This window comes from Cinclus cinclus, chromosome 28 (genome assembly GCF_963662255.1).
Source record: "Cinclus cinclus chromosome 28, bCinCin1.1, whole genome shotgun sequence".
In the NCBI taxonomy this organism is placed as follows: Eukaryota; Metazoa; Chordata; class Aves; order Passeriformes; family Cinclidae; genus Cinclus; species Cinclus cinclus.
The window spans coordinates 6,346,230-6,371,103 of NC_085073.1; the positions used below are offsets into that span (position 1 = coordinate 6,346,230).

At 52.5% G+C, this 24,874-nt stretch overlaps 4 protein-coding genes across 10 annotated transcripts; 2 read left to right on the forward strand and 2 right to left on the reverse strand.

Moving 5' to 3' along the window:
- Positions 1–144: 144 nt before the first annotated feature.
- Positions 145–6,287, forward strand: TMEM221 (transmembrane protein 221; the record flags this gene model as incomplete). Its single annotated transcript, XM_062510077.1, is given in 4 exon segments — positions 145–438; positions 440–589; positions 4,395–4,450; positions 5,824–6,287. Coding segments are annotated over 4 exon segments (798 nt in total), but the record flags the coding sequence as incomplete, so codon positions are not given.
- BORCS8 (BLOC-1 related complex subunit 8) lies at positions 6,160–14,845 on the reverse strand. Of its 6 annotated transcripts, XR_009934030.1 has the most exons (6): positions 14,565–14,845; positions 12,875–13,068; positions 11,814–11,878; positions 10,564–10,671; positions 9,349–9,470; positions 6,160–6,285 (listed from the first exon to the last, which is right to left on the reverse strand). XR_009934030.1 is itself a non-coding variant. In XM_062510021.1 (5 exons), the coding sequence occupies exons 1-5, from the start codon at positions 14,599–14,601 to the stop codon at positions 9,428–9,430; spliced, it is 447 nt and encodes a 148-aa protein (XP_062366005.1). In that variant the 5' UTR covers positions 14,602–14,845; the 3' UTR covers positions 9,300–9,427. The 6 variants fall into 6 exon arrangements, 5 of the variants coding, with proteins under 5 accessions (XP_062366005.1, XP_062366007.1, XP_062366008.1 ...); XM_062510021.1 differs by lacking the exon at positions 6,160–6,285 and having other exon boundaries at positions 9,300–9,470; XM_062510023.1 differs by lacking the exon at positions 6,160–6,285 and having other exon boundaries at positions 9,300–9,470; positions 12,956–13,068; positions 14,565–14,803.
- Positions 14,803–22,042, forward strand: RFXANK (regulatory factor X associated ankyrin containing protein; the record flags this gene model as incomplete). The annotated part of the gene is made up of 10 exons (XM_062510017.1): positions 14,803–15,118; positions 15,788–15,961; positions 16,108–16,179; positions 17,212–17,292; positions 17,427–17,492; positions 17,701–17,801; positions 18,491–18,616; positions 20,825–20,891; positions 21,010–21,090; positions 21,660–22,042. Coding segments are annotated over 10 exons (1,224 nt in total), but the record flags the coding sequence as incomplete, so codon positions are not given.
- Positions 22,025–24,058, reverse strand: NR2C2AP (nuclear receptor 2C2 associated protein). Of its 2 annotated transcripts, XM_062510018.1 has the most exons (5): positions 23,927–24,058; positions 23,672–23,762; positions 23,484–23,589; positions 22,708–22,775; positions 22,025–22,580 (listed from the first exon to the last, which is right to left on the reverse strand). In XM_062510018.1, exons 1-5 carry the CDS (start codon positions 24,040–24,042, stop codon positions 22,464–22,466), a joined length of 498 nt encoding a protein of 165 aa, XP_062366002.1. In that variant the 5' UTR covers positions 24,043–24,058; the 3' UTR covers positions 22,025–22,463. The 2 variants fall into 2 exon arrangements, with proteins under 2 accessions (XP_062366002.1, XP_062366003.1); XM_062510019.1 differs by having other exon boundaries at positions 22,025–22,579; positions 22,707–22,775; positions 23,484–23,785; positions 23,927–24,051.
- Between the last annotated feature and the right edge of the window lie 816 nt (positions 24,059–24,874).

Here is a 24,874-nt window from a genome sequence, read left to right on the forward strand (position 1 = left end):
CCGTTCCTGTTCCCGTTCCCCGTTCCCGTTCTCCGTTCTCCGTTCCCGTTCCCGTTCCCGTTTCCCGTTCCCCGTTCCCCCTCCCCGTTCCCCGTCCGAGCTCCCGCAGCGGCAGCACCGCGAAGTCGGGGGAGCGCACGCACCTTCGGGACGCCCCGGTTATCCCGGTTATCCCGGTTGTCCCGGTTATCCCGGTTATCCCGGTTATCCCGGCTGTCCCGGTTGTCCCGGTTATCCCGGTTATCCCGGCTGTCCCGGTTCCCGGCTGTCCCGGTTCCCGGCTGTCCCGGTTCCCGGTGCCGGCCCCGCCATGCCCTCCGCGTACCCGCAGCGAGCCCTGACGGTGCTGCTGCTCTTCGGGACCTTGTCCGCTGCCATGGCCCTGCTCTCCTCCAGCCTCATCTTCCAGCTGCCGTCGGGCCGGGTCGCTCCCGGTGCCGCTCCCGGTGCCGGTGGCCGCCGCTCTGCTGCCGGTATCGGCCGTGCTGGCCGCTCTCTGCCCGGTGCTCAACCTGAGCTGTCTCCTGCTCTGCCTCCTCCACGGCTACTTCAGCACCGAGCTGTGCCGGGGACAGCCCGGAGCCGAGCGGTGAGAGCCGCGGGGACACCGGGGGAACCGGGGACGGAGGGGTCGGGGGGGGGATCAGGAGAGGCGGGGATGCTCCGAAGGGTTCGGGGGAACCGGGGATGGAGGGGTCGGGGGGGGATCAGGAGAGGCGGGGATGCTCCGAGGGGTCTTGGGGATTGCAGGAGGGAAGAGCAGGAGGAGCTTGGGGGGGCTCAGAGAAGTCTGGGGATGAACAGGGCCTGGGGGGGGGGGGGTCTGGGGGGGGCTCAGAGGGGTCTGGGGGGGCTCGGAGGGGTCCGGGGGGCTCAGAGGGGTCTGGGGGGGGCTCAGAGGGGTCTGGGGGGGCTCGGAGGGGTCCGGGGGGGGCTCGGAGGGGTCCGGGGGGGGCTCGGAGGGGTCCGGGGGGGGCTCGGAGGGGTCCGGGGGGGCTCGGAGGGGTCTGGGGGGGCTCGGAGGGGTCTGGGGGGACTCGGAGGGGTCTGGGGGTCTCAGAGGGGTCTGGGGGGGCTCAGAGGGGTCTGGGAGGACTCAGAGGGGTCTGGGGGGGCTCGAAGGGGTCTGGGGGGGCTCGGAGGGCTCTGAGCGATGGACAGGAGCTGGAGGACACCGAAGGATGGGGAAATGAGGGGTGCAGGTGGCACTGCCAGCCCGGGATTGTCACAGCACAATGCCACAGGGTCCCCTGGGCACGGGGAGCTGCCACCCCCTCCTGCGCCCCCAAAATCCACCTGAGGATTTGCTCAAAAGGGGGGTGTGGGGGAGCAATCGGTGAAAAATACCCCAAATTCCCCTCTGGGACCCCTTTCCGTGCACACTAGCCCCTTTTTATTTAAGTTTTAGAGACTCTACAAATCAGGACCAGCGAGTTTAGACCTGGCTGCACAATCCAGGGCGTTTAATTCCCATGATTTGAAATTCCCAGCGTGTTTGGGGGGGGGGGGGGGGTCACAGGAGCTCCTGGGGTCACCCCAACCCCCAGGGATCACCCCAAAATGACCACCCTGGCCACCGAAATGACCCCAGGGCTGGGTCATTAACCACGGCCACGTGTTGATTTAATCATTCCCGGCACTTTTAAACCTCCACACTTGTTCCCGACGAAATTCCAATATTTTTTTATTATTTTTTTTTTTCCGTGGATCTGGAACGGGCTGGGGGGCTCCTGGCCCAGCGCCTGGGTTAAAACTAAAAACAAACAAGCATAAAAAAAAAATCGGGGATAATCGGATTTTCAAGGATTTTGGCGACAACTGGACATGGTGGGGAACCCTCAGGGCGGCTCACGGAATTTTGGGACCTCTGTGACTTCAGTGAAAACTCATTTAAAGGGAATGACGATGTTCCAACAGCTACTTTTTGTCCTTAATTAGAGAATCCAATCAGTCCCGGCTCTGCACGGAGCACCGGGCTGGAGGAATTCCAGCAGCGCCTCCTCAGCCTCTTCCAACGCTTCATTAACGGAGGAGAGCAAAAAATATTTCCCTAAAAACACCAAAATTCCCACAACAAACTCGGCTTTTTGTGGGAGCCGGTTTTCTCTTGGAAAATCAACAGCAAAAAAAAAAAAAAAAGAAGTACTCCACCCCGAGCTGTGAATTTTCCTGTGATCCCGGCTTGGATTTTGGGCTGTAAATGCTCCTTTTGAGAGCAGGGAAGTTGAAATTTGGGAAGCGCGAGGTGACAGGTGGGGACAAAGAAGGAAAGACTGAATTCCCAAAAAACTCCCGGAGCAAAGCACGAGGAGCATCTCCCCAAATAATTCGAATTTCAGGAGGATTTCTGTGCCCCTCCCGCTGCGAGGATTCGGGAATTCCTGTCAGGAATCTCCAGCAGATCCCTCCATCCGTGCCTCAGTTTCCCCAGCTGCTGCTGGGAGCGTCCCGCTCAGATTTGGGAGGAAAAACGGGATTTTGGGAATTCTGGGGCACGGCCAGGAGGTGGCGGCGATGTCCCCGGGCCGTGGTGGCACCGCTGGAGTCCTGGGGACCTTTGGCACGTTTGGGGCTGTCACCCCGAATTGGAGGTGACACCCCAAATTTCCACTGTCACCCCGAATTGGAGGTGACACCCCAAATTTCCACTGTCACCCCGAATTGGAGGTGACACCCCAAATTTCCGCTCCCGCTGATCCCGCCCGGCTCAGGAAATTCGGGAACGAGGATTTGCCCTCGGAGCTGGAACGAGAATTCCCTGCCAGAACCCAAGGATTCCCTCTTGGAGCTGGAACGAGAATTCCCTGTGAGAATCCAAAAATTCCCTCTCAGAATCCAAAAATTCCCGCTGAGAATCCAAAAATTCCCTCTTGGAGCTGGAACAAGAATTCCCTCTGAGAATGCAAAAATTCCCTCTCAGAATCCAAGGATTCCCTCTCAGAACCCAAGGATTCCCTCTCAGAATCCCAAGAATTCCCTCTCAGAACCCAAGAATTCCCTCTCAGAATCCCAAGAATTCCCTCTCAGAATCCCAAGGATTCCCTCTCAGAATCCAAGGATTCCCTCTCAGAATCCCAAGAATTCCCTCTGAGAATCCCAAGAATTCCCTCTCAGAATCCAAGAATTCCCTCTCAGAATCCAAGAATTCCCTCTCAGAATCCCAAGGATTCCCTCTCAGAGTCCAAGGATTCCCTCTGAGAATCCCAAGGATTCCCTCTCAGAATCCAAGAATTCCCTCTCAGAATCCAAGAATTCCCTCTCAGAACCCAAGAATTCCCTCTCAGAATCCAAGAATTCCCTCTCAGAATCCAAGGATTCCCTCTCAGAATCCCAAGGATTCCCTCTCAGAATCCAAGAATTCCCTCTGAGAATCCCAAGAATTCCCTCTCAGAACACAAGGATTCCCTCTGAGAATCCCAAGGATTCCCTCTCGGAGCTGGGAGCTGAAGCAGCAGTTTCAGCTTTGAGGGAACCCCAAACTCAACATTTGGGGGTGAGCCGGCCCTGAGAAAACCCAGGGGTTCTGTTTGGAATTCCTCAGCTCCAGAGATTTTTCCTGGACCCAGATCAGGACCAGGATCAGTTTGGAATTCCTCAGCTCTGGATTTTATTTTTTTTTTCCTATGTTTGGATGTTTTGGGTTCCTCAGCTCCAGAACTTTTTCCTGGGCTTGGAATAGGACCAGGATCAGTTTGGAGTTCCTTAGCTCCAGATTTCTTTTCCCCGTGTTTGAACATTTTTTTGAGTTCCTCAGCTCGATTTTTTTTCCTGCGCCTGGATTAATTTTGAATTCCTCAGCCCCAGATTTTTTCCTGTGTTTGGATATTTTGAGTTCCTCAGCTCCAGAAGTTTTTCCTTGGCTCGGATCAGGACCAGGATCAGTTTGGAGTTCCTCAGCCCCTGATTATTTCCTGGTTTTGGATCAGTTTTAAGCTCCTCTGCTCCAGAGATTTTTTCCTAGCTTTGAAACAGTACCAGGATCAATTTTGAGTTCCTCAGCTCCAGATTTTTTCCCCTGGGCTCAGAGCAGGACCAGGATCAGTTTGGAATTCCTCAGCTCCAGAGATTTTTCCTGGGCCTGGATCAGTTTTGACTTTCTCAACTCCAGATTTCTTTTCCTGTGTTTGGATGTTTTGAGTCCCTCAGCTCCAGATTTTTTCCCCGTGTTTGGACCCGTTTGGAATTCCTCAGCTCCGTATTATTTTTTCCTACGTTTGGATGTTTTGAGTTCCTCAGCTCCTGAGATTTTTCCTGAGCTTGGATCAATTTTGAGTCCCACAACTCCAGATTTTTTTTTTTTTTCCCCCCCCCGTGTTTGGATGTTTTGATTTCCTCAGCTCCAGTTTTTTTTTTTTATCCTGGGCTCAGAATTCCCTGTTTTCCCTCTTTTCCAGGGCAGACTGGTTCCTCCTGGACAGCTCCTGCTGCGGGGTCTGCCTCTACCTCACAGGCAAGTGTCCCACCAGAATTCCCAGTGCTCCCAGTGCTCCCAGTCCAGCCCCGGGCTGCTTTCTGCTCCCTTATTTGATCTGCTTTACAGACAGCTTCACCAGCTCCTTCCCACAGCAGGAAATTCCCATTCCAGGGGAAAAGGCTGGAATTTTGGAGGGGTCGGAGGAGTCCAGAGATGGGAACGGAGCTGGAGAATCCCTGAGGGAGCTGGGAAAGGGGTGGAGAATTCCATGAATTTCCAAATCCACCCCCAAACACTCCATAAATTCCCCAAATCCATCCCCAAACACTCCATAAATTCCCCAAATCCATCCCCAAACACTCCATAAATTCCCCAAATCCATCCCCAAACACTCCATAAATTCCCAAATCCACCCCCAAACACTCCATAAATTCCCCAATCCACCCCCAAACACTCCATAAATTCCCAAATCCATCCCCAAACATTCCATAAATTCCCAAATCCATCCCTTTTCCATCACTAAACATGCCATAAATTTCCCAAATTCACCCCCATTCCGTAATTTCCCAAATTCACCCCCAAATATTCCATAAATTCCCAAATCCACCCCCAAACACTCCATAAATTCCCCAATCCACCTCCAAACACTCCATAAACTCCCAAATCCATTCCCAAACACTCCATAAATTCCCAAATCCATCCCCAAACATTCCATAAATTCCCAAATCCACCCCCAAACACTCCATAAACTCCCAAATCCATTCCCAAACACTCCATAAATTCCCCAAATCCATCCCTAAACATTCCATAAATTCCCCAATCCACCTCCAAACACTCCATAAATTCCCAAATCCACCCCCAAACACTCCATAAACTCCCAAATCCATCCCCAAACATTCCATAAATTCCCCAAATCCACCCCCAAACACTCCATAAATTCCCAAATCCACCCCCAAACACTCCATAAATTCCCCAAATCCACCCCCAAACACTCCATAAATTCCCCAATTCACCCCCAAACACTCCATAAATTCCCCAATTCACCCCCAAACACTCCATAAATTCCCCAAATTCACCCCCAAACACTCCATAAATTCCCAAATCCATCCCTAAACATTCCATAAATTCCCCAAATCCACCCCCAAACACTCCATAAATTCCCCAATCCACCTCCAAACACTCCATAAATTCCCAAATCCACCCCCAAACACTCCATAAACTCCCAAATCCATCCCCAAACATTCCATAAATTCCCCAAATTCACCCCCAAACACTCCATAAATTCCCCAAATTCACCCCCAAACACTCCATAAATTCCCAAATCCACCCCCAAACACTCCATAAATTCCCCAATCCACCCCAAACATTCCCTAAACTCCCCAGTGCATCCCTTTTTTCTCCCCTGGCAGCTCTGGCCCTGTTCATGCTGCAGTTCCAGCTGCGGGCTGCAATCGCCAGCGCCTGCGTCCTCACCTCTGGAATTCTCATCCTGCTCATCTCCCTGCTCCGCTCTTCCCAAATTTCCCAAAATTCCCGCTCCGAGAATTCCCAAGCCCCGTACGAGAACGATTCCGCCCGGGCCGGGGACGCGGCTCCTCCTCGATCCCGTCCCGAAATCCGTGGGGAATTCTCCTTCCCAACTTTCCCGGAGCGGAAACCCCAAGCGGGTTCGGCCTCGGGCAGCAACCAGAGCCGGGATCCGCGGAGCCACGAACCGCAGCGGGAACGTCGCGATCCGTCCCGCAGGATTTGGGGTCGCTCCGGGAGCAGGGAAAACCTTGGAATGTCCCGGCGGGAGAGACGAGGAACGGGACGGCCCGAAAAGCCACGGACTCCACGCTGGTGTGAGCGGGAATCGGGATTTGGCGGCTCTGGGATTTTGGGATTGGGGATTTGGCGGGTGTTGGGATTTTGGGATTTGGGATTTTGTGGGTTTTGGGATTTTGGGATTGGGGATTTGGCGGGTGTTGGGATTTTGGGATTTGGGATTTTGTGGGTTTTGGGATTTTGGGATTTTGCAGGGCTGGGATTTTGGGGATTTAGGATTTTGGATTTTGTGGGTTTTGGGATTTTGGGATGTCGCGGCTCTGGGATTTTGGGATTTGGGGATTTGGCGGGTGTTGGGATTTTGGGATGTCATAGGTCTGGGATTTTGGGATTTGGCGGGTGTTGGGATTTTGGGATTTTGGATTTTGTGGGTTTTGGGATTGGGGATTTTGCGGGTGTTGGGATTTTGGGATTTGGGATTTTGTGGGTTTTGGGATTTTGGGATTTTGCAGGGCTGGGATTTTGGGGATTTAGGATTTTGGATTTTGTGGGTTTTGGGATTTTGGGATGTCGCGGCTCTGGGATTTTGGGATTTGGGGATTTGGCGGGTGTTGGGATTTTGGGATGTCGCGGGTCTGGGATTTTGGGATTTGGCGGGTGTTGGGATTTTGGGATTTTGGATTTTGTGGGTTTTGGGATTGGGGATTTTGCGGGTGTTGGGATTTTGGGATTTGGGATTTTGTGGGTTTTGGGATTTTGGGATTTTGCAGGGCTGGGATTTTGGGGATTTAGGATTTTGGATTTTGTGGGTTTTGGGATTTTGGGATGTCGCGGCTCTGGGATTTTGGGATTTGGGGATTTGGCGGGTGTTGGGATTTTGGGATTTTGGATTTTGTGGGTTTTGGGATTGGGGATTTGGCGGGTGTTGGGATTTTGGGATTTGGGATTTTGTGGGTTTTGGGATTTTGGGATTTTGCAGGGCTGGGATTTTGGGGATTTAGGATTTTGGATTTTGTGGGTTTTGGGATTTTGGGATGTCGCGGCTCTGGGATTTTGGGATTTGGGGATTTGGCGGGTGTTGGGATTTTGGGATGTCATAGGTCTGGGATTTTGGGATTTGGCGGGTGTTGGGATTTTGGGATTTTGGATTTTGTGGGTTTTGGGATTGGGGATTTGGCGGGTGTTGGGATTTTGGGATTTGGGATTTTGTGGGTTTTGGGATTTTGGGATTTTGCAGGGCTGGGATTTTGGGGATTTAGGATTTTGGATTTTGTGGGTTTTGGGATTTTGGGATGTCGCGGCTCTGGGATTTTGGGATTTGGGGATTTGGCGGGTGTTGGGATTTTGGGATTTTGGATTTTGTGGGTTTTGGGATTGGGGATTTTGCGGGTGTTGGGATTTTGGGATTTGGGATTTTGTGGGTTTTGGGATTTTGGGATTTTGCAGGGCTGGGATTTTGGGGATTTAGGATTTTGGATTTTGTGGGTTTTGGGATTTTGGGATGTCGCGGCTCTGGGATTTTGGGATTTGGGGATTTGGCGGGTGTTGGGATTTTGGGATTTGGGATTTTGGATTTTGTGGGTTTTGGGATTGGGGATTTTGCGGGTGTTGGGATTTTGGGATTTGGGATTTTGTGGGTTTTGGGATTTTGGGATTTTGCAGGGCTGGGATTTTGGGGATTTAGGATTTTGGATTTTGTGGGTTTTGGGATTTTGGGATGTCGCGGCTCTGGGATTTTGGGATTGGGGATTTTGCGGGTGTTGGGATTTTGGGATGTCGCGGGTCTGGGATTTTGGGATTTGGGATTTTGGATTTTGTGGGTTTTGGGATTTTGGGATTTGGGATTTTGCAGGTCTGGGATTTTGGGATTTGGGATTTTGCGGGTGTTGGGATTTTGGGATTTTGCAGATCTGGGATTTTGGGATTTGGGATTTTGGGATGTTGCGGGTCTGGGATTTGGGATTTTGCAGGTCTGGGATTTTGGGATTTGGGATTTTGGGATGTTGCGGGTCTGGGATTTGGGATTTTGCAGGTCTGGGATTTTGGGATTTGGGATTTTGGATTTTGTGGGTTTTGGGATTTTGGGATGTCGCAGGTCTGGGATTTTGGGATTTGGGATTTTGGATTTTGTGGGTTTTGGGATTTTGGGATGTCGCAGGTCTGGGATTTTGGGATTTTGCGGGTCTGGGATTTGGGATTTTGCACTTTTGGGATTTTGCAGCTCTGGAGCAGGAGTTGCTGCTTTTCCCTGTTTCTGACTTTTTTTTCCTGAATAACTCCTTTATTCACAGCCAAAATCTCTTTTCTGCCTTCCCGGATCCCCCAAATCCATCCAAGAGCAGATTTGGGGTGGGAAAATGCAGATTTGGGGTATCAATTATCCCAAATTGATTATCCCAAAAGCCACTTGTTATCCCAAGCCAAATTCCCCTGGAATTTTGAGTTCAGCACTGAATTCCATTCCCTGCATCCCTGGAAAATCCCAGATCTAGGAGGGATCCACATCAAAGCTCTGCTTTATTCCAAGAATGGGACAAAGAAAGGAAAAAAAAAAAAATCCTTTTTTTTTTTTTGGTTAGGATTTTAAAGAGTGGGACAATTCCTCTTCTCCCTTGAAAGCCTAAAATTCCACATTATTTTGCTCCATGCCCTTGGAAACACTTTAAAAAAAAAAAAAAAAAAGAAAAAAAAGGACTTAAAGAAAAAAAAAAGAAAAGAAAGGAGCTCCAAGCTCCCACGGTGACAAATTTAAAACCTTTAAAATAAAATTTCTTCTTGTTTTTTTTTTCTGCTTTTTTTTTTTTTTTCTTTTTTATTCTCCTCCTCATTAAAAGCAAATCCAGCAATTCCTTGGCACTCACTGGAAAAGTTTCTCCTTGGAGAAATTCCTCCACAACAAAAGCTCACATTCCAGCTTTTTTTTTTTTTTTCTTTTTTAGAAAAAAATTCCCAAAGCAAACATTTGTGTCTTTTTTTTTTTTTTTTAATCAGGAAAAAAAAAAAAAATTCGGGAAGGATAAACACAAAAATCCAATTTGTTTTTCCATGGAAAAAAAAAAAAAAGAGGTCCCAAAAAAAGCAGGATTTGGGATTTTCCAGCTCTTTTTTTTTTTGTTTGTTTGTTTTTTTTTTTTTGTTTTTCATGGGAATTTAAGGGGTTCCTCTACCTGTGCAGCCCCAGAGTTTTTTGTGGTTTTTTTTTTTTTTTCCACTTCTTCCCGAGGTTGGGAAATTCAGGATGGAAAATCAGGAAGTGCCTGGATGATTCTTGGGTTGGGGAGTGATGGTGCTGTGGAATAAAAAAAAAAAAAAAGGAAAAGTCACATCCAGCAGTCTAAAAATGTGGGGAATTTGGGGTTTTACAGTCATTTATGCAGAATGAAAAATAATCCAAAAAATCTCCACCCAGAAATCAAAATAAATCCTAAAAAAATCCTGCAAAAAATACACCCCCCAAAAAAAAAAAAAAAAAAAAAAAGGAAAAAAAAATCTCCAAAAATAAAAATCTCCCCAAAAATAAAAAATAAATTCTACACCCAACCCCCTAAAAATAATTTTTAAAAATCCCCCCAAAAATCAAAACAAATCCCAAAAAGTCCCTCAAAATATTTTTTAAAAGTACCAAGAAAATTTCCCCCAAAACAAGGAAAAAAACCCCAAATCTGAAAAAAAAAAAGAAAAAATCCCAAAAACAAAACAATCACCAGAAAAAAAAAACAAAATACCCAAAAATAAATAAATCCCCCAAATGTTCCTCAAAATAAAACTTTAAAAATCGGCAAAAATTAATAAAAAAATTAATTTAAAAATCCCCAAAATAATAATAATAATAATAATGATAATAATGATAATAATGATAATAATGATAATAATGATAATGATAATGATAATGATAATAATAATAATAATAATAATAATAATAATAATAATATTAATAAACCCCAAAATGCTCAGCCATGGAAAACACCAGGAATGTTCTGGATATCCCAAAGGGATAAAGGATCCCAACTTTCTGGGGTGCCAAAATTTGGGAATTTCCTCCTTTTCCCCCTACAAATTCCAGAGGATCAAACCCACCAGGATCACCCAATCCCCTCTCCAGGAGATTTTTAGGAGCTGCTCTTCATCCTCCTCCTCCTCCCACTGATTCCCTAAGGAATTCCCAAAAAAATTTGGGATCACAGCAGCCCCTTCTCGATCCCTGCATCCCTAAATTCCAAACTGAACACAACCAAACCTCCCGAAAAATTCAATTTATTCCCACTTTTCCCTTAGCAAAATGTTGTTTTCTCCCCATTAAAAAAAAAAAAAAAAAAAAAAGCAGGGAATTCTGCTTGGATCATCCTGGAATTTTTTGTTTTTCCAGGAATTTTTCCGGATACCTGCGGCCCTGGCTGGAATTGAGCTGTTCCTTCATGGTTATGGAATTTTTGAGGAGGCTGTCGATGCTCTTGAAGTAAACACTGCTGTCAGTCATGTTCTTGATGGCGCTGGAAAAGTGGAAAAGTGGAAAAGAAATGGGGGGGGAAAAAAAGTGGGAAAAGAAAAAGCGGGGAAAAAAAAAAGTGGGGGAAAAAAAGTGGGGGGAAAAAAAAGTGGGAAAGAAAAAGGTGGGAAAGAAAAAGGTGGGAAAGAAAAAAGTGGGAAAGAAAAAAGTGGGAAAGAAAAAGGTGGGAAAGAAAAAAGTGGGAAAGATAAAAGTGGGAAAGAAAAAAGTGGGAAAGAAAAAAGTGGGAAAGATAAAAGTGGGAAAGAAAAAAGTGGGAAAGAAAAAAGTGGGAAAGAAAAAAGTGGGAAAGAAAAAAGTGGGAAAGATAAAAGTGGGAAAGAAAGAAGTGGGAAAGAAAAAGGTGGGAAAGAAAAAAGTGGGAAAGAAAAAAGTGGGAAAGAAAGAAGCGGGAAAGAAAAAAAGCGGGGAAAAAAAGCGGGGGGAAAAAGCGGGGGGAAAAAGAGGGAAAAAAAGAGGGAAAAAAAAGCGGGGGAAAAAAAGTGGGGGAAAAATGTGGGAAAGAAAAAAGTGGGAAGAAAAAGTGGAGAAAAAAGTGGGAAAGGAAAAAGCGGGAAAAGAAAAAGCGGGAAAAAAAAGTGGGAGGAGGATGGAGCTGGAATTGCCAAATTTTGGTTGTTTTCCCCCCTCTCTAATCCCAGGAAATCTCAAATTTGAGGTGGGAAAATTGGGAAAAAAAAAAAATTGGGTCCGAGTTCTGAAATTCCTGCTAGGAGTTCCCAAATTCCAGCTTTTTCCATCCTCATTCCAGGAATTCCAACCTCAATGTGAAAATCCCAAATCCCAGCTTTTCCCATTTTTTCCACCCTGGATCCTGCTGGGTTTTCCAGCCTGGAATTCCAGGAATTCCACTCTCAGATGAAATTCCCAAATCCCAGCTCTTCCCACCCTCATTCCCTGGATCCTGCTGGGTTTTCCAGCCCGGAATTCCAGGAATTCCACTCTCAGATGAAATTCCCAAATCCCAGCTCTTCCCACCCTCATTCCCTGGATCCTGCTGGGTTTTCCAGCCCGGAATTCCAGGAATTCCACTCTCAGATGAAATTCCCAAATCCCAGCTCTTCCCACCCTCATTCCCTGGATCCTGCTGGGTTTTCCAGCCCGGAATTCCAGGAATTCCAGTACCTGCAGGCATACTCCACGGTGTAAATGGCTCCCTGGCTCTGCTCCTCCCAGCTCTGCATGTCCGACTGGGAAGGAAAAATCATGGATTAGACACGATCCAAACTGGGAATGGGGAGATTGGGAAGGAATTCCTGGCCGGGATGGAATTCCCAGAGTGGCTGCTCTGGATCCCTGGAATGTCCAAGGAAAGGCGGGAAAAGGGAAATTCCAGGGAAACTGCAGAGGCTAAAGGGGTTCCAGGAGAGCTGGAGAGGGATTTGGAATTTGGGATGGAGGGACAGGACACAGGGAATGGATTTGGGATGGGAATTCAGGGACACAGGGAATGGATTTGGGATGGGAATTCAGGGACACGGGGAATGGATTTGGGATGGGAATTCAGGGACACAGGGAATGGATTTGGGATGGGAATTCAGGGACACGGGAATGGATTTGGGATGGGAATTCAGGGACACGGGGAATGGATTTAAACTGGAAAAGGGGAATTTGGGTAGGATTTTAGGAAAGAATTCCTGGCTGGGAGGATTCAGAAGGGAAGCTCCAGGAAAACACTGGAGCTGCTTCCAGAGCCTAAAGAGGCTCCAGGAGAGGATTTGGGATAAGGGGTGGAATTCCAGGACACAGGGAAGGGATTTGAACTGTGAAAGGAGAATCTGGGAGGGATTTTGGGAAGGAATTCCCGGCTGGGAGGTAAGAGATGGAATGGGATGGAATTCCCAGGGAAGCTGTGGCTGTCCCAGGATCCCTGGAAGTGTCCCAGAAGAGAAACTCCAGGGAAACCTTGGAGCCACTTCCAGATCCTAAAGTGACTTCCAGAGACCCGAGGAGGATCTGGGACAAGGGACAGAATCCCAGGGATGGAATCCCAGGACACGGGGAATGGATTTAAACTGGGGAGGGGGGAAAAAAACAAAAACAAAAACAAAAAAAAATACCAAAAAAAAAAAAAAAAAAAAAAAAAAAACCACCAAAAACGGGGAGATCCGTGCAGGATTTTCCTTTGGGAAAGAATTCCTCCCTGTGAAGGGGGGGGGGGCACCTGGAAATCCCAAAGGATCCACCTGGGATGGAGGGAGGAGGTGGGAAAGCAGGGTCGGGGCTGTTGGATCCCGGAATTCCGAGGCTGGGGGAGCGGGACCGACCTTGTGCTGGGCCAGCTCGGGCAGGGACCTGCGGACGTGCTCCTGCAGGCGGAACAGAGCCACCGAGGGCTCGTTGGCCAGCACGTACAGGCTCTCCGTGAACTTGTCTGTCACTGCCGGGAAAAACAACGGGAACGGCGGGAGTTAACGGGGGAGGGAACGGGAGATAACGGGGGGATGGACGGGAGATAACGGGGGGATGGACGGGAGATAACGGGGGGATGGACGGGAGATAACGGGGGGATGGACGGGAGATAACGGGGGGGATGGACGGGAGATAAAGGGGGGGATGGACGGGAGATAACGGGGGATGGACGGGAGATAACGGGGGGATGGACGGGAGATAACGGGGGGATGGACGGGAGATAACGGGGGGATGGACGGGAGATAACGGGGGATGGACGGGAGATAACGGGGGATGGACGGGAGATAACGGGGGGATGGACGGGAGATAACGGGGGAAGGAACGGGAGATAACGGGGGGGATGGACGGGAGATAAAGGGGGGGATGGACGGGAGATAACGGGGGATGGACGGGAGATAACGGGCGATGGACGGGAGATAACGGGGGATGGACGGGAGATAACGGGGGGATGGACGGGAGATAACGGGGGGATGGACGGGAGATAACGGGGGGGATGGACGGGAGATAACGGGGGGATGGACGGGAGATAACGGGGGATGGACGGGAGATAACGGGGGGATGGACGGGAGATAACGGGGGGATGGACGGGAGATAACGGGGGATGGACGGGAGATAACGGGGGGATGGACGGGAGATAACGGGGGATGGACGGGAGATAACGGGGGATGGACAGGAGATAACGGGGGGATGGACGGGAGATAACGGGCGATGGACGGGAGATAACGGGGGGATGGACGGGAGTTAAAGGGGGAAGGAACGGGAGATAAAAGGGGGATGAACGGGAGATAAAGGGGGAACTACCGGGAATTATATTGGGAATTACCCAGAATTAACTCAGGAGTTACTGGGAATTAAATCAGGATTTACTGGGAATTAAATCAGGAAATAAATACAGGGAAAACCATGGCGATATCTCCACAGAAATCTATGGAAATGTGTCCACAGAAATCCATGGAAAGCCGTTGAAATACATCCATAGATATTCATAGGAATCCGTGGAAAGATCTCCACAGAAATCCATAGGAATCCATGGAAAGATCTCCACAGATACCCATGGGAATATCTCCATGGAAATCCATTAAAATATCTCCATAGACATCCATAGGAATCCATGGAAAGATCTCCATGGAAATCCATGGAAGCATCTCCATGGAAATCCACAGAAATCCATAGAAGTACCTGAACAGAAATCCATGGAGATTCACAGAAATACCTCCACAGAAATCTCTCCATGGAAATCCATAGAAATGCGCAGAAATATCTCCACAGAATCCCACGGGAAAACCTCCAGGGGATATCCAGAGGCTCTTCCCAACCGCAGCACGAGGGATGAAGGCCGGGAATCCAAACACAGCACACCGCGAGCGGCCAAATCGCCACGGCGGAGCCTCTCGCAGCCCATCCCCGTGGCCACCGGGCCGCTCCCGCTCCCACCTTTCCCGCTCCCACCTTTCCCGCTCCCACCTTTCTTCACCTTCAGCTGCATCTCCGGTTCCTCCATCCCTCCCGCCGCCACTTCCGCTTCCGCTGCGCCCCCGGAACACGCGCAGAGAAAACAACCCCGGCTGGAAACGCGGCCGCGGCGCTAACGTTCTGCTTTACCGGAACTTGGTTCCTCTCCAAGTCCCCATTGTCACCCGCGGGGACAGTCGGTGACTCCCGGTTTGTCACCCGCGGGGACAGTCGGTGACTCCCGGTTTGTCACCCGCGGGGACAGTCGGTGATTCCCGGTTTGGCCCTTCCCGCCCGCCCCCGCTGCCCTGAGAGCGCTCTGGGGGTGTCGCGGCGTTTTCCTCCCGGCGTGTCCCCCCGGTGTCCCCCCGGTGTCCCCCCGGTGTCCCCAGGCCAGGCGGTCTCGGTGCCCCACGGCCACCCCGGGCCCGTCCCTCGCGTGGGTTTAAGGCCGCTCTCAGTGAGGAGGTGGGGCCGGGCCGGGCCCCCGAACCTTCCCCGGGCCGCTCCGGGCCCCGCGGCCGCAGGAACGGGAAGTGAGGGGTGGGAGAAGCGGGAAGGCCTCGGTGAGACCGGGATGGAGATCGGGAACCGGGGATCGGGGAGAGGGGCCGGGAATGGGAACGGGATCGGGGATCGGAGACGGCGGTGAGGGACAGGGGAGAAGGGACGGGAGGGTCCCGGGGAGTCCCCGGGCCGAGCCCGGAGGAGCTCCGGGAGAGGAGGTTTGGAGTGTCGGGAGTGCCCGGGACAGGGATGGGAACGGCGAGGGGGATCCCAGGAACTGGGAGGGGAAAGAGGATTCCAGGAATAGGGATGAGGAGAATAAGGGGAACCTCAGGAACAGGGATGGGGGCAGAAGAGACACCCCAAAAATCGAGATGGGAAGGGTGAGAGGGACCCCAGGAACAGGGAGAGGAACAGAGAGGGGAATCCCAGGAACAGGGATGGGGAGGGGAAGGGGGAATCCCAAAAATTGGGATGAGAAGAGTAAGGTGGACCCCAGGAACAGGAACAGGGATGGGAATGGTGAGAAGGATCCCAAAAATTGGGATGAGAGGACTAAGGGGGACCCCATTAACAGGAACAGGGATGAGGAGGAGAAGGAGGGATCCCAAAAATTGGGATGAGAAGAATAAGAGGGACCCCAGTGCAGTTTGGGGGTCAGAAACACTCGGGATCTGTCCCCAAAATCGTTTTCCCCCGTATTCCCAACCCATCCTTGTGCTGAGCAGCCGGAGGTGTTGGGGATCCCCCCCTGGAGCACGGGAACCCCCCGGAACTGAGTGGAAAAAAGGGGGAAAAGAGTGAAAAAGCATCCGAGGAGCTGGCGGCCACCGGGGACAGCGGGGTCCCCTCGGCGTGTCCGCAGCGGGATCGGGACACGGCGCTCCCGGGATGCGGGGACGGTGAGTTGGGAATGCCGGGTCCAGGATCCCCCTGGAAAACTGGGATCTGCTTGGGTCTCGGGTGGAATATCCCGAGCTGGGTGGGATCATCCCAAAAATTTCCCCCCCTCCCCACCACGAGTGATCCCGAGGTTCCCGGACTGCAGGTGGAGCCGAGACCCCACGGAATTCTTCGGCTGCTTCCGTGGATTCCCAGAGGAGCGGCGAGGCCCTGGATGGTGAGTGTGGCACAGAGGGAAAAATTCCTGGGATCTCTCATCCCAAAAATCCCGGGGAGGAGATTCAAGTGTGGAAAATCCCATTCCAATCCCAATCCCAAAGTTTGGGGCTGGCTCATCCTGCCAGCCCTGAGAGGTCACTGCAGCTCCGTGCTGGAGATGGGAATCTCATTTTCCCTGGATTTTTCCCAATAAAACCCAAGGGAAATCTCATTTTCCCTGGATTTTTCCCAATAAAACCCCCAGGGAATGACCCCAAAATGAAGATAAAAACCCCGAATCCCCAGGGAATCACCCCGAATCGAAGCTAAAACCCTGAATCCCCAAGGAATCACCCCAAGATGAAGCTAAAAACCCCAAATCCCCAGAGAATCCCCCCAAATCCCCAGGGAATCCCCCCAAATCCCCAGGGAATCACCCCGAATCCCCAGTGAATCACCCCAAATCGAAGCTAAAACCCCAAATCCCCAGTGAATCACCCCGAATCCCCAGGGAATCACCCCAAATCGAAGCTAAAACCCCAAATCCCCAGTGAATCACCCCAAATCAAAGCTAAAACCCCAAATCCCCAGTGAATCACCCCAAATCAAAGCTAAAACCCCAAATCCCCAGTGAATCACCCCAAATCAAAGCTAAAACCCCAAATCCCCAGGGAATCACCCCAAAATGAAGATTAAAAACCCCGAATCCCCAGGGAATCACCCCAAATCCCCAAGGAATCACCCCAAAATGAAGATAAAACCCCAAATCCCCAGGCAATCCCCCCAAATCCCCAGAGAATCCCCCCAAATCCCCAGGGAATCACCCCGAATCCCCAAGGAATCACCCCAAAATGAAGCTAAAAACCCCAAATCCCCAGTGAATCACCCCAAAATGAAGCTAAAAACCCCAAATCCCCAGGCAATCCCCCCAAATCCCCAGAGAATCCCCCCAAATCCCCAGGGAATCCCCCCAAATCAAAGCTAAAACCCGAAATCCCCCGAATCCCCCGAATCCCCCGAGCGCTGGCTCCCCGGCCCCTCTTTCTCCCAGGTTTTCCCCTGAAGCATTCCAACACCTTGACCAACAGACAGAGAGGCAACGAGGTGTCAGCGCTGCCAGCCACGCTGGACAGTGAGTGCCAGCCGTGTCCCCAGGCTCGGGGACAGAAGGCCAGGGGCTGGGGTCACCCCGGGATTTTGGGGACAGTTCCCACCCCCTAAAATTTGCAGGGAATTGTTTTTCCCTGATGGATTTGTCTCTTCCAGCCCTGTCCATCCACCAGCTCGCTGCCCAAGGGGAGCTCATCCAGCTGAAGGAGCACCTGAGGAAAGGTTGGTGTCCCTTTGGCCCTTCCAGGTCCCCTCTGGTGACCTCAAACCCTCAAAACCACAGGAATTGGGGTTTTACTTTCTTTTGGAGATTTTCCCATTTTCGGAGGTGGGAAAAATTCTCAAAACCCATGAATTCCAGCCATCCCTGAGGTGGTTTTCCAGCCCTTACTGGTTTAACTGGTTTAAGGTGTGTTGTCACCTCCCCCAGGTGAGAATTTGGTGAACAAACCTGACGAGAGAGGCTTCACCCCCCTGATCTGGGCTGCAGCTTTTGGGGAGATCGAGACCGTCCGGCACCTCCTGGAGTGGGTGAGCCCTGGGACCCTCCCAGCTCCAGGGGCTTCCAAGGTGTCCAGAGCATCCTGGGATCTGGATCTGATCCTGGGATCTGGTTCTGATCCTGGGATCTCCCTTTTTTGTTCTGGGATTTCCCTCTTTTATCCTGGGATATCCCTTTTTAATCCTGGGATCTGACTCTGGTTTTAATCCTAGGATTTAACTTTTTTTTTCCTGGGATTTCCCTCTGGTTTTTATCCTGGGATCTCTCTTAAACAGAGCAAGAAAACTGCAACACACAACCCAAAACCCCAAATAAATTATTTAACAAATTCCAGGAGGGATCTGTGGCTGGCAGAGCTGGGAGAACAGGGAGATTTTTCCATGGAAATCAGTAAAAAAGCGGGAAAAAGTGGGAGGAGGAGGGAGCTGGAATTGCCAATTTTTGGTTGTTTTCCCCTCTCTCTAATCCCAGGAAATCTCAAATTTGAGGTGGGAAAATTGGGGGGAAAAAAAAAAAATCAGTAAAAAAAAAGGGGGATCCAGACAGGCAAAAAGGGCTGAAATTGGATTTTTAAGCCTCACCTGAGATACTGGAGTGAAATTAAAACTTTCCCAGTAAGGATTTTGGTCAGGGGAGGGAGCTGGGAGTGCAGGGGCGGTGCCAGCCCGTGGGAAGGTGGCTGTGGGCAGTGTCACCTGAGGGTCCCTGCTGTCCCCAGGGTGCTGATCCCCACGTGCTGGCCAAGGAGAGGGAGAGCGCCCTGGCCCTGGCCAGCATGGGCGGCTACACCGACATTGTCACCCTGCTGCTGGACAGGGACGTGGACATCAACACCTACGACTGGGTGAGTGCCACCTGCACGGCCAGGGGACAGAGGGGACAGCAGGAGAAACCTCCCCAGTGCCACCTGCACGGCCAGGGGACAGAGGGGACAGCAGGAGAAACCTCCCCAGTGCCACCTGCACGGCCAGGGGACACCAGGAATTGGGAGAGGCTGGAATGGGATCCCAGTGAGTCCCAGTCTGGAACTGGGACAGGCTGGAATGGGATCCCACTCCAGAGCTGGGAGAGGCTGGAATGGGATCCCAGTGAGTCCCAGTCTGGAACTGGGACAGGCTGGAATGGGATCCCACTCCAGAGCTGGGGGAGGCTGGAATGAGATCCCAGTGAGTCCCAGTCTGGAACTGGGACAGGCTGGAATGGGATCCCACTCCAGAGCTGGGAGAGGCTGGAATGGGATCCCAGTGAGTCCCAGTCTGGAACTGGGAGAGGCTGGAATGGGATCCCACTCCAGAGCTGGGAGAGGCTGGAATGAGATCCCAGTGAGTCCCAGTCTGGAACTGGGACAGGCTGGAATGGGATCCCACTCCAGAGCTGGGAGAGGCTGGAATGGGATCCCAGTGAGTCCCAGTCTGGAACTGGGACAGGCTGGAATGGGATCCCACTCCAGAGCTGGGAGAGGCTGGAATGGGATCCCAGTGAGTCCCAGTCTGGAACTGGGACAGGCTGGAATGGGATCCCACTCCAGAGCTGGGGGAGGCTGGAATGGGATCCCAGTGAGTCCCAGTGTGGAACTGGGACAGGCTGGAATGGGATCCCACTCCAGAGCTGGGAGAGGCTGGAATGGGATTCCAGTGAGTCCCAGTCTGGAACTGGGACAGGCTGGAATGGGATCCCACTCCAGAGCTGGGAGAGGCTGGAATGGGATCCCAGTGAGTCCCAGTCTGGAACTGGGACAGGCTGGAATGGGATCCCACTCCAGAGCTGGGGGAGGCTGGAATGGGATCCCAGTGAGTCCCAGTCTGGAACTGGGACAGGCTGGAATGGGATCCCACTCCAGAGCTGGGAGAGGCTGGAATGAGATCCCAGTGAGTCCCAGTCTGGAACTGGGACAGGCTGGAATGGGATCCCACTCCAGAGCTGGGGGAGGCTGGAATGGGATCCCAGTGAGTCCCAGTCTGGAACTGGGACAGGCTGGAATGGGATCCCAGTGAGTCCCAGTCTGGAACTGGGACAGGCTGGAATGGGATCCCACTCCAGAGCTGGGAGAGGCTGGAATGGGATCCCAGTGAGTCCCAGTCTGGAACTGGGACAGGCTGGAATGGGATCCCACTCCAGAGCTGGGAGAGGCTGGAATGGGATCCCAGTGAGTCCCAGTCTGGAACTGGGACAGGCTGGAATGGGATCCCACTCCAGAGCTGGGGGAGGCTGGAATGGGATCCCAGTGAGTCCCAGTCTGGAACTGGGACAGGCTGGAATGGGATCCCACTCCAGAGCTGGGAGAGGCTGGAATGGGATCCCAGTGAGTCCCAGTCTGGAACTGGGACAGGCTGGAATGGGATCCCACTCCAGAGCTGGGGGAGGCTGGAATGGGATCCCAGTGAGTCCCAGTCTGGAACTGGGACAGGCTGGAATGGGATCCCACTCCAGAGCTGGGGGAGGCTGGAATGGGATCCCAGTGAGTCCCAGTCTGGAACTGGGACAGGCTGGAATGGGATCCCACTCCAGAGCTGGGAGAGGCTGGAATGGGATCCCAGTGAGTCCCAGTCTGGAACTGGGACAGGCTGGAATGGGATCCCACTCCAGAGCTGGGGGAGGCTGGAATGGGATCCCAGTGAGTCCCAGTGTGGAACTGGGAGAGGCTGGAATGGGATCCCACTCCAGAGCTGGGAGAGGCTGGAATGGGATCCCAGTGAGTCCCAGTCTGGAATTGGGAGAGGCTGGAATGGGATCCCACTCCAGAGCTGGGAGAGGCTGGAATGGGATCCCAGTGAGTCCCAGTCTGGAACTGGGACAGGCTGGAATGGGATCCCACTCCAGAGCTGGGAGAGGCTGGAATGGGATCCCAGTGAGTCCCAATGTGGAACTGGGAGAGGCTGGAATGGGATCCCAGTGAGTCCCAATGTGGAACTGGGAGAGGCTGGAATGGGATCCCAGTGAGTCCCAGTGTGGAACTGGGAGAGGCTGGAACGGGATCCCAGTGAGAGCAGGATCTCTGTGAGCTCATTAACGCTCATTAAAGCTCATTAGTGCTCGTTCTGCCTCCCCCCAGAACGGGGGCACCCCCCTGCTCTACGCCGTGCGTGGGAACCACGTCAAGTGTGTGGAGGCCCTGCTGGGTAAGGCAGAAAAGCTGCTCGGGGCGATTCCAGCTTTCTGCAATTGCTGCTCCCCTTCCTGGGGGAGGTTTTTGGGGTCCCTTTTCCCCTGTGCCACCCCCCCATGGCTGTCCCACAGATGGGGGTGCTGACCTGACCGAGGAGGCGGATTCGGGGTACACCCCCATGGACCTGGCCGTGGCCTTGGGACACAAGAAAGGTAAAGGTGTGAGGCCCCTGCAGAAACTGGGGGGGTTTCACCTCAGAAATTGGGGGGGGTTAACCTCGGAATTTGGGGGGTTAACCTCAGAAATTGGGGGGGTTAACCTCAGAAATTTGGGGGTTTAACCTCAGAAATTGGGGGAGTTAACCTCGGAATTTGGGGGGTTTCACCTCAGAAATTCGGGGGGTTAACCTCAGAAATTTGGGGGTTTAACCTCAGAAATTGGGGGGTTAACCTCGGAATTTGGGGGTTTAACCTCAGAAATTGGGGGAGTTAACCCTGAAAAATGGGGGGATTTAACCTCAGAAATTTGGGGATTTGATTTCAGAAATTGGGGGGGTTTACCTCAAAAAATGGGGGGTTTAACCTCAAAAAATGGGGAATTTCATCTCGGAAAATGGGGGCATTTGCCTCAGAAATTGGGGGGTTTCACTTCAGAAAATGGGAGTTTTTCACCTCGGAAAATGGGGATTTCCCCCTCAGAAAATGTGGATTTCCCTCAGAAAATACAGCTTTTCTTTAGAAAATAGGGATTTCCCTCAGAAAACTGGGATTTTTCCCCTCAGAAAACAAGAGGGAAAACAGTGACCAGATCCTTCCCAGAGCAGCTTCCCCGAATTCCAGCCCTTTCCCTGCCTCAGTCCAACAGGTGATCGAGAATCACATCCTGAAGCTGTTCCAGAACAAGAAGAAAAAGAAGAAATGAGGCTCCAGCTCTTCCCAGGCTCACCACGGCCTCACCCCAGCCTGGAACAGCCTCCAGCCATGGAAAAATCCAGGAATTTCAGCCCTCCGTGGATCCAAGCCTCTCCTAAAACCCAAGGACCTAAATCCCAGCCCTGGCTGGGTTCAGCTGCTCCGTGTTTTCTTGTTGGAATTCAGTTTTTAATTGGAATTAAACTTGGGAGCAGCTCTGTGGAGCTCTATCTGCTTCCTCAGCCCATCTCAATCCCAGGTTTTTTGGGTTTTTTTTTTTTTTTGGGGTAAAATGGGTGAAAATTTGCCCCTGAGCATTCTGGAATTCCTGTCCAGAGCTGTCCTTTGAGAAAGGGAAGATCCCATAAAGCTGCCAAGCCCTTCCTGCACACAGCCAGGAGGAAAAAAAAAATCCTGCAGGATTCCAAAGCAGCTCAGTGACAGCACAGGGAGGGGAAATTTCTTTTTTTTTTTTTTTTTCTTTTTTTTTTTTTTTCCCTAAACCAAACCCCCCGAAGGCTCATTCAGCCAGGAAAGAGCAGGAATATTTTATTTATTTTCATTGATCCCATTACACGCCCGTGTGCCATCACAGCCTCCCATGTCACCTCATGGGACAGGGATTCCCCCCCTCTGGGGGCTTTTTAGAGCCCCCAAAATGGGTCCAGCTCACCCTAGAGCCTCTCCCCCAGCACCCCCAGGTGATAAATCACGACCCTCCCAAAAAAATCCGTGCTGCTCCCAAAGGTGATCTTCAGCTTATCCAGCACTGTCTCCTCCACCTGGAATCTGTGCACTTCCAGTGAAGGAATAACGCTGCCATTGAGATGCCACACCCACCCTGAGCAGCAAAATTCCCCAAAAATCCCCAAATTCTGCCCCTCCATCTCCTCAAATAATCATCCTGGGAAAGGATATTTGCATGGCATGGCTGTCCTGGGGGTACAGCTCTGATATTTTCACCAGTTCCTCACCAGTTCTGCAGCCTAGGGAGGAAAAGGGGGGAGCCTCAGGTGCTCCCAGGAGCCTCCAGGTGCTGTCCCAAACTCTTCCCTGATGGGAATCAGCACCCAGAGGCTCCCAGCTCCTCTCCCAAAATCTTCCCTTGCTCCCTGCAGTGCCCAAAGGCTCCCAGCTCCTTTTTATTCATCCAGGGAGCTGCTCCAGGTGGTCTCCCAAAATCTTCCCTGGCTCCTACCAGCACCCAGAGGCTCCAAGTTTCTCTTTATTCATCCAGGATCCTGCTCCATGTGCTGTCCCAAAATCTTCCCTGGTTCACAGCAGCACCCAAAGGCTCCCAGCTCCTCTCCCAAAATCTTCCCTGGCTCCCAGCTTCTTATTCACCCACAAAGCTGCTCCAGGTGCTGTGCCAAAATTTTCCCTGGTTCCTACCAGCACCCAGAAACTCCCAGGTCCTCTCCCAAAATTTTCCATGGTTCCTACCAGCACCCAAAGTCTCCCAGCTCCTTTTTATTCACCCATGGAGCTGCTCCAGGTGCTGTCCCAAAATCTTCCCTGCTCCCACCAGCACCCAGCTCCTCTTTATTCACCCACAGAGCTGCTCCAGGTGCTCCTGCAGCCCTTCCTGGGATTTGGGAATGGCTGATAAATGGCTCCGAGCCTCCCTCTCACACCCTGCAGGATCCAGGTGTGGGTAAACTGAGGCAGGACCCCAGAACCCCAGCAATCCTCACCTTCCAGCGTGCACAGCCGGCTGGAAAATCCCCCCTGGAATTGGATGTGGAGCTGTGAGACCTTGACAGGGCGGGGGAAATCCAGGGTGACCCACTGGGATGTGCCCTGGGTGGGGACAGGAGTGTCACAGGGGGCACGGAGGGGGGGGGTCACTGCTCCTGTGCCCCCCGTGTCCGTGTCCCCACACCTGGTCCGAGTTCCAGCAGGTCTCCTCGCTGCCATCGAACAGGTGCTGCTTCCCAAAATGCTTCACATCCCTGTTCAGCACGGAGCTCACCCTGCAGGGACAGTGCCACCAGCCCTGGGGACATCAGGGCAGGGCCGGGGGACAGTGCCACCAGCCCCGGGGACATCAGGGCAGGGCCGGGGGACAGTGCCACCAGCCCCGGGGACATCAGGGCCAGGGGACGGCAGGTGACAGGTAGGAAGGGTCAGGACTCACCGTGTGGCCGTGTCCGCACAGACCAGGGGCTCCACGGGCATGGCTGCCTGCAGAGAGAGCCGGTCAGGGAGGGACAGGATGGGGACAGCCACAAACAGTCCTGGGGACACCCGCATTGTACTGGGGACACCCAAAAATGGTACTGGGGACACCTGGATTCTACCGGGGACATCTGGGTGGGAACAGAGACACCTGAGAGGGAATGGGGACCCCCTAACCAGTACTGGGGACACCCCAAACTGTGCTGGGGACACCTGGGTGGGAATGGGGACGCCTGGGCAGGAGTGGATCCCTTGGATTGTACTGGGGACACCCGAGCAGCACTGGGGACCCTCGGACACCCCTGGGGACCCTCGGACAGCACCGGGGACCCCGGCCAGCAATGGGGACCCCCGGGGGATGCTCCCCAGTCCCCTCCCGGTCCTGCCGGGGCCGGCCCGCACTCACCGCCCGCCGCAGGAAGAGGCGGAGCCGCCGCCCCGTTCCCGGTGTCCGGTACCGCCCTCGGCACCGCCGAGACTCCGGGACGGCAGCTCCGGGTGTCCCCTGCGCCCCCTCCCACCCTGTCCGCCCCCTGCAAAAGCCTCGTCCCCGGGACCGGGACCGGGACCGGGATCAAGATCGGGATCGGGATCGGTGCCCGCGTGTCCTCGTTGGGAACGGGGGGATCCTCCCGCTCCTTTCCCGGAGTTGGGGGGACCCGGGCGGGGGGCACGGGGGTCGCGGGGACCTTCCCGAGGCAGCTCAGCTGGTGGCACTGGGGGAGAGAGGGAGAGGGAGAGGGAGAGGGAGAGGGAGAGGGAGAGGGAGAGGGAGAGGGATCCCCGCATTCCTGCATCCCTGAAACCCTGCATATCCCTACATCCCTAAAACTGAATCCCGTCATTCCTGAGTCCCTGCAGCCCTGCACATCCCTGCATATCCCAGCACTCCTGAATCCCTGCATCC